The 8423-nt window shown below is 40.4% G+C and overlaps 1 protein-coding gene across 1 annotated transcript in view; it reads right to left on the bottom strand.

Moving 5' to 3' along the window:
* The window catches only part of KLF17 (Kruppel like factor 17), a 10706-nt gene extending 6096 nt beyond the window's left edge, over positions 1–4610 (bottom strand). Inside the window, exon 1 of the mRNA XM_006911424.1 lies at positions 4548–4610. Coding sequence (XP_006911486.1) covers positions 4548–4607 — 60 coding nt within the window. The 5' untranslated portion in view covers positions 4608–4610. The remainder of the gene's footprint in view (positions 1–4547) is intronic.
* Positions 4611–8423: the final 3813 nt, after the last annotated feature.

Raw genomic sequence — 8423 nt, 5'->3', positions numbered from 1 at the left:
AACCCAAATATCCATAGATTGATGAAGAAAATATGGTATATATATATATGCAATGGAATATTATTCAGCTCCCCCAAAAGGAAATCCTGTCACATGCTATAACATGGATTAATATTAAGAACATTATTCTAAGTAACAAAAATAAATGAATGGGACTACATCAAACTCAAAAGCTTCTGCTCAGCAAAAGAAACTGTTAACAAGGTTTCCACCCGAATGGGAAAATATATTTGTAAGAAACGCCTCCGATAAAGGCCTAATAACCAAAATATACAAAGAACTCATACGACTCAATAACAACAAAAAACCAAATGGTCTAATCAAAAAATGGACAGAGGACCTGAACAGATACTTCTCTCTAGAGGACATACAAATGGCTAACAAATACATGAAAAGATGTTCAACTTCTCTAGCTATTAGGGAAACACAAATCAAAACCACAATGAGAAACCATCTCACACCTGTTAGAATAGCTATGATCAACAGGACAAGTAATAACAAATGTTGGAGAGGCTGTGGAGAAATAGGAACCCTCATACACTGCTGGTGGGATTGCAAATTGGTACGGCCACTATGGAAAGTGGTATGGAGGTTCTTCAAACACTAAGAATTGACCTACCATACAATAGATGATTGGATAAAGAAGCTATGGCACATATATACAATGGAATATTAGCCATAACAGATGAAATACTGCCATTTCGTGACAACATGGATGAACCTTGAGATAATCATGCTAAGCGAAATAAGCCAGACAGAAAAAGCTGAAAACCACATATTGCTTATATGTGGGATATAAACCTAAAAGCAACAAAGAGGGGGGAGGGAGGAGGTAGATGGGATAAAAGAAGTCAAATATATGGTGACAGAAATCTATGAGCAGTGAACACATTCTACTGTTGAATTGTATATTTGAAACTTACTGGATTTCGTTAACCAATGTCACCATAAAAATAAAAAAAGTTCTGGAGATGGATGGTGGTGACAGTTGCCCAGTAATGTAAATGTGCTTAATGCCACCAAACCATACACGTAAACATGATTAGGATAATATTTTTACATTATGTAGATTTTATAATTTTTAAAAATATATTTTAAAAGGGCAGAGAAAGGGTCTCCACTTGCCAAATTTGTGAAAGTTTGAGAATCAAAAAGAATAACGATTGATTTTAATAGATCGAATCTGAAAATTCATGAGCCAAAAATGACAAAGGGTCAGCTCTTATCCTAGCTTCAGACATTGTGAATTGAAGTGAAAGAATTAAGCATTTATTGTCTTTCTGGTAGGAAAGTATTTCCAAATCACCAAATAATTCCAGTTGTTTACGAAAAATCCTACTTTACAGAAGAATACAAACTAATAAATGTAGACGGAATGGTGGAATTGAAAAATCATTATTTTAAAACCTCTAATAAAAAACTTTTTTTTTTTAGAAAAAGTAAGATTTATTGAAAGTACATTTTAGAAGAAGATGGGCTATGCTAAGGAAGGCTACAGCCCTGTAGAATTTGAGAGATGAAGAGATAAGACAGTATGCCCCAAGGGAGGAGCGGGTTTTCAGCAAAGAAAGCTCTAAAACCCCTAATAAAACTTTTGATTGAGGAAAAATATTTGGTTGAAACCAGTAGGGGAAAGATTGGTAAGGAACTGGGACGTTTGAATGCCTCCAAGGTAACATTACACAGATTAATTTCTGACTGCAAGGCTAAAGATAAGTTTGAATAAAGAGATTAATCAGGCTTTTTGCTATCTTAATTCAAGGGTCAAGCCTAGTGCCACCAAATGTGGGGAGCCAGATGAGTCTGTCTCCTGATGTAGTAATGCAAGATGAAGCCCACTGTACCTATGAGGCATTCTTACCAAAAATAAGGAATCCAATTAAGCTTTAAGATATAATTGAGATAATACAAGAGGTAGATGATCGAACTAAATTATACCATGAAAAAGCAATTTGATGAATTCAGAAGAAAAAACTTTCTATAAGACAAAAATTAGGATTGTGAAAAAAGAAGTCAGTCAGGAAAAACTATTCTAATTTCAGAGACCCAAGGGACTTAATAACCAGATACATAGTTTGGCCTTAAATTGAATACTAGTTTGGACACATCAGCTCTAAAGAACATTTTAGGGACAACTAGGGGAATTTGAATAAGAATTGCATCTGAGATGATATTAAATGATTATCATTAATTTTGATAGGTTTGGTAACATTTTGACTATGGAGGGAAAAAATTTTAAACCGTAGAAGGGTTGAGATTTTATCTGTTCCATTCACCACTATACGCTCAACAACTAGCATAAAGTAGGCACATAACAGGCCCCAGATAAATGTCTATTGGATGGGTATTTCTGGAGTGCTCAGCCCCTTTCCCTTCCCTCTCAGTAATGGCCCTTTATTTTCCTGATCCTTCACAGGCAAACTTCTTTGGAGGTGTCTAAACACACCTTCACCACTACCTTACCTTATTATTCCCCCAAATATTCTCTAGACCCTAGAACCAGTTTGCATAAAGGTCAAAGTTCAAAACCTCGTCAGAATCCTTTTAGCTTGACCTCTCAGGAGCTTCTGAGCCTCCTGGCCACAGTATTCTTGAAATGTTTCCTTCCTTTGGCTTTAGGAATGCATTGCAGGAACACATTGACAGCAGCTTGCCTCATTTTTCTCCTTCGCTTCTCCATGGCCCTCCGTCCTCTCCATCTACCCTTTGCAGGTCTCCTAGATGCTATTCTCTGCGCGGTCTTTCTCATGCTAATGATCCGTTTCGGTTTATATTCCAGTTATTCTTAAATCAATAGCTCCGGGGCAGACCTCTCCTGAACCTTCCAGCAGCCTCATACTCAGTCTGTTTGGATAGCCCACGGGCACGTTGGAGTATATCCGAAACTCAGGACCGTCCTTACCCACCCCTCAACCCACCTCCAGGGGAAAAACTAATCTATTAATCCTGTTTCTTCTCATCTTTTGCTCTCTCAGAAAACGTCACCACTATTCCTCGGAGTGCTCAGCCCCTTTCCCTTCCCTCTCAGTAATGGCCCTTTATTTTCCTGATCCTTCACAGGCAAACTTCTTTGGAGGTGTCTAAACACACCTTCACCACTACCTTACCTTATTATTCCCCCAAATATTCTCTAGACCCTAGAACCAGTTTGCATAAAGGTCAAAGTTCAAAACCTCGTCAGAATCCTTTTAGCTTGACCTCTCAGGAGCTTCTGAGCCTCCTGGCCACAGTATTCTTGAAATGTTTCCTTCCTTTGGCTTTAGGAATGCATTGCAGGAACACATTGACAGCTTGCCTCATTTTTCTCCTTCGCTTCTCCATGGCCCTCCGTCCTCTCTATCAACCCTTTGCAGGTCTCCTAGATGCTATTCTCTGCGCGGTCTTTCTCATGCTAATGATCCGTTTCGGTTTATATTCCAGTTATTCTTAAATCAATAGCTCCGGGGCAGACCTCTCCTGAACCTTCCAGCAGCCTCATACTCAGTCTGTTTGGATAGCCCACGGGCACGTTGGAGTATATCCGAAACTCAGGACCGTCCTTACCCACCCCTCAACCCACCTCCAGGGGAAAAACTAATCTATTAATCCTGTTTCTTCTCATCTTTTGCTCTCTCAGAAAACGTCACCACTATTCCTCACCTAATTGTACAAGCCAGAAATCTAAGTTGTCCTGGGTGCCTCCCTCGCCACCTAGGTCCAGGTAACTACCTGCTTTCGGTCTCTACTTCCAGAACGTCTCCAGATCTCCATCTCCGCTCTCACCTCTCTAGTTAGGCCGCCATTTTAATTCCCGCTTGGATTATCACAATAGATTTCTAACTATTACCCTTGAATTCTGCTCACATGCACCAAAGCACTCTTAAAAAAAAAAATAAAAAATGAAAACCTGGATTGAAAAAAGAAATGCAAATATAATTGCGACTGATCATGGTTCAACTCATCACCACCTAGTCCACGGTCTCATAATCGATCTTTCACTTCCTCCAAAGGCACAGTCTGGTCTCAGAACCTGCAAACTCTTCACTTAGCCAGTTCTCCAGCCCCAGACCAAATTCGAAGCTGTCTTCGCCTCCTAAATCAGATCAAACATCTCTATTTGCTCCCGTGGCCTCTACCTGTACTTCTCCGTCACAATTTGTACACTTTCAATCATTCAGCCCTTTATTATAAAACGGTATACTATCTTGTGGTAAACTCACCATTGTATTCCCAGGGTCTGACAAAGGCCTGCCCCTTGTTAGGGCTTCAATAAATACTTAATATTTCCTCCTGCACGCTTCCCTCTGGCTTCCTAACTTTCCTTCTTTCTTCAGTACTCAAGCCCCTCTCCTGGACGTTGCCTGGAACCATTTTACCCCCAGCACCCGGCACAGGCATTAAGGCTCAGGGACTAGTAATTGAATAAACGACACGTGATTTCGATCCTTGATTTCCCATTCCTCCCAACCCCTTCTTTCAACACGTAAACCCAGACCTCTGCTTCCCTCCTCTCCCCCAGCCGTCATCCCAGCCCTCATGCCCTGCCCTGGGGTTGACGTCTGACCCACCTCGGTGAGCTGATGCTGAGCTGCCTGCCACTGGCCCAGCCCCTCGGCCTCCTGCTCCATCTCAGCCTGGGATCCGCAGCGCCTCGGGACTGTGCGCGGGTCCAGACCGCATCAGAGCAGAACTGAGCCCCGCCACCCCGGCGTCGCAGGTCGGGTGTCGTGGCACCTTCACGCCACAATCACAGCGCTCGACTTCTACTTCCCGCCGCGCTAGGAGAGGGGGAGGGGGCGGAGCCAATGGCCGCACCCACCGACCCACCCGGGAGCAGCTGCCCCACCCCGCCTGGCTCAGCCTGCCCAGACACCGCAGGGCCACTAACTTGGGACCTCAGACCTCCATCACGTCTTAAGTCTTATATCTGGCCCACTCTACCTCCCCTTCCACCCTTCAATTTGAGCGTCACCCCCAAATGAGGATGAGGTCACTGAGGTTTCAGACTCCCACCTGAAACAGGGAAGGTTTTTTTCTGGGTGTAGGGCGTCTGCAGACAGTGGAGTCTCTACCACCACCCCACCAGGTCAGAGTTTTTGCCATATGCTCCCGGAGGCCTGGATTTTCTCCACCAGGTACCTCTGTCCCTTGTGAGTACAAACCCAAGACTGGGAGTTCCATGGTACAACATCTTTATTCTACTGTACTTATTGAGTACCTATTGCGTCCCAAAGCTTTTTGGAAGTAGGGATGCAATGGCAAACAAGACAACAAACTTGCTGTCAAGGAATTTTCATTCTAAATGGGCAGACAAGAAATGAACATAATAAAGTCAAATATAATTTTAGACGGTGGTGAGTGCTATGGAAGAAACATAATAGAGAAATGCAAGCTGAGAACTAAGAGCTTAAAAGAAGCCAGGCATAGGAAGATTGGAAGGATCTGAGGCAAGAAAGAGCTTGACTTGCTAGAAGGAAAATAGACAGTTAGGTGACCTCCTGACTGGCAGTAAGGAGGAGAGAAGAATGACATGAGGACAGAGATGAGAGGTCTTGAGGATTATGGATTTTATTCTAAGTGTGATGGGAAGCCACAGAAGGATTTTAAGCAGGAATTTGGTGTGATCTGATTTAAGTTTTTAAAATAATCATTGGGTTCCTTTGAGGATTATGGATTATAGAGGACAAGATGGAAGCAAACACACCAGTTAGAAAGCTAAAGGAGCTCTCCAAGAAAAAGATGTCAGTGGTGGGGTTTGGTGATGGTGATTAGAGAATATTTTTTTAATTAAATGAGACGGGTTGGTAATGGATTGGAATGGTAAAAGGCTGGGAGGAAAATAGGCATCAAACATGATTCCTAGATGACTGGCTTGAGCACCTGAGTGATGACTACACCATATGGTGATACAGAAAAATGGGAAGAGGAACGGATTTGGAAACAGCTGAAATAAGAATTCCATTTTAGGCACATTAGTTTTGAAATGGCTATTAAATATGCTCAGGGAGAGGCCAAGACTGTAAATGTAAATTTGGGGTTTGTCAGCATAGACATGGTGGTTATAAATCCATTAGAGTGGATGATATAACCAGGGAGATAGTTAGAGAAAAGGACTGAGGACAGAACCTAGAGAAGGCCCACATTTAAGGCACAGCAGGAGCAGTGAGGTCATTCAAAAAGACTCTAGAAATAACAGCCAGAAAAGTAGGGAGAAAGTCAGGAGACTATATTCCCAGAAGCCAGGAGAAGCCTGTATTCAAAAGAGAGGCTATTTGACTGCATCATATAAATGCTGCTAAGAACCAAGTGAATGCCTATTGGATTTGGCAAGATGAAGGTCGTTGGTGACTTTGACAAAAGCAGTTACAGAGGACGTAAGCCGATTGGAGTGGGGAGAAGAGAACAGGGCTGCTGAGATGCAGACACTGAGACCCTGTCTGTAAACAACTCTTTCAAAGAAGTTTTGCTGTGAATCAGGACAGAGAAATGAGGTGGTAGCTGGAAGGGGGATTAAGGGAGGCTGATGGGGATCTACCAATAAAGAGAAAGCAATATTGAAGCAGAGAAGGTGCTTAATTATAGGAGCAACATTGATAAGAAAGGACAGAACCCAGGGTACAAACAGACAAGTGGGCCTTTGGGTGAGAGCAGGAACATTTGCTGTATCATAACAGGTGGGGTAACAAGAGTCTGAAGTATCTTGCTGTCTCCAACTACTAGCATGGTGTAGAACTGAGAGCAGGCCCTTGAGAAACAGTGGCTATGCTTCTATGGCGAATACCTGATCAGTCATCACCTCCTGGGGCCATATCTGACTCCCTTTTAATGCCTCTTCCAGTTACCATGCACCTAGTGTTTCTCCCAATATGGCACTAAGAAAATATTTGTGGAATAAATATTTGACACATAGAGAGCAGATCGTTTTTTAACACCTCGATCCTCTATAGGATAAAGTTATTTTCATAATTCAAATTTCATATTTTCAAATGAATATGAAATGAAATAAATAATAATGTCCAGAAAAGAAATGTAGAAGTGAAAATTTTCTTTTACAAAGTTTTGTATGTATACTCATGCCAGTAAAATAAATAAATACATACAATTAATATTATGATACAAAAAAATGAAAAAAAAATACAACTATTTATTTCGGTCAATTTCACATCTATCTGATTGCACTTTGATCCCTTCATTATAGGCTGATGTACCTTATGTAAATGATCCTCTAGTAACTAAAGTGAATTTTAGTTCACAAAGCTGCTAAATTGCATCACTGATATAACATTTATTTTTCTGATTCGTCTTTCATTTTAAAACAACTAAGAATTTTAAAGAATAAATTTCCATTTTAAATTCAGTAAAATATGTCATCTATGAACTAAAATTGGCACTTAAGCAAACAAAAATAGTTTGCCTCTCCTTTTGTACTCCGCTTCCCTGTTCTAAATTTTAACACAAAACTCCACCTGGCTATACTGAATGACAGAATTGAAATAAGTCATTCTGTCTCTTTGCCTTCATAAGCACTGACTGTAAATCATGATTGTTTTGAAGCTACTGTATAAATATAGGCATAATTAATAGCACAGGATCTGGAGACAGACCAATGCCTAAGGTGAGCTCCAAACAGGCGTGGCTGAGTCTGTGAGTTTTGCATGACCATGTAACCAGGTATTCTCCAAATTAACTTTCATGTAGAATACAATATTTATTAAAGAGGGTCTGTAACAAAAGTACGCTAATGTAAATTCGTACCTATTTTTGTGAGTTTTGTCTTTATTTTTTATGAGATATAATTAACATAAAACATTATATTAGTTCCAGGTGCACTAATATAATGATTAGATATTTGTATATTTTGCGAAACGATCGCTATGGTAAGTTTAGTTAACATCCATCACCACACATAGCTACAGACTCTTTTCTTATGATGAAAACTTTAAGATCTCTCAGCAACTTTCAAATATGTAATACATTATTAGTAACTACAGTCCCCATGCTATAGATTACATCCCAGGACTTAATTATCTTGTAACTGGAAGTTTGTACCTTTTGACCACTTTCACCCATTTCACCTACCCCACCCCCTGCTTCTGACAACCACCAATCTGTTCTCTGTATTTATGAGTTGTGTTTTGTTTTGTTTTAGATTCCACATAAGTGAGATCATACAGTATTTGTCTTTCTCTGTCTGACTTATTTCACTTAGCATGTTGCCCTCAAGATCTACCCATGTTGTCGCAAATGGCAAGATTTCCTTCTTTTCTTTGGCTGAATTTTATATATATATAACATTATCTATTATGTATGTATAACATTATATATATCATTATTCATCCATCAATAAACACTTAAATTGTTTCCAGATCTTGGCTATTGTAAATAATGCAGCAAGTGAACATGGAGGCATATATGTTTTCAAGTTAGTGTTTTCTTTTCCTTCA

This window comes from Pteropus alecto, unplaced genomic scaffold (genome assembly GCF_000325575.1).
Source record: "Pteropus alecto unplaced genomic scaffold, ASM32557v1 scaffold484, whole genome shotgun sequence".
NCBI lineage: Eukaryota > Metazoa > Chordata > Mammalia > Chiroptera > Pteropodidae > Pteropus > Pteropus alecto.
The sequence above is the reverse complement of the archived record's forward strand: the minus strand, read 5'-3'. Positions and strand labels throughout refer to the sequence as shown.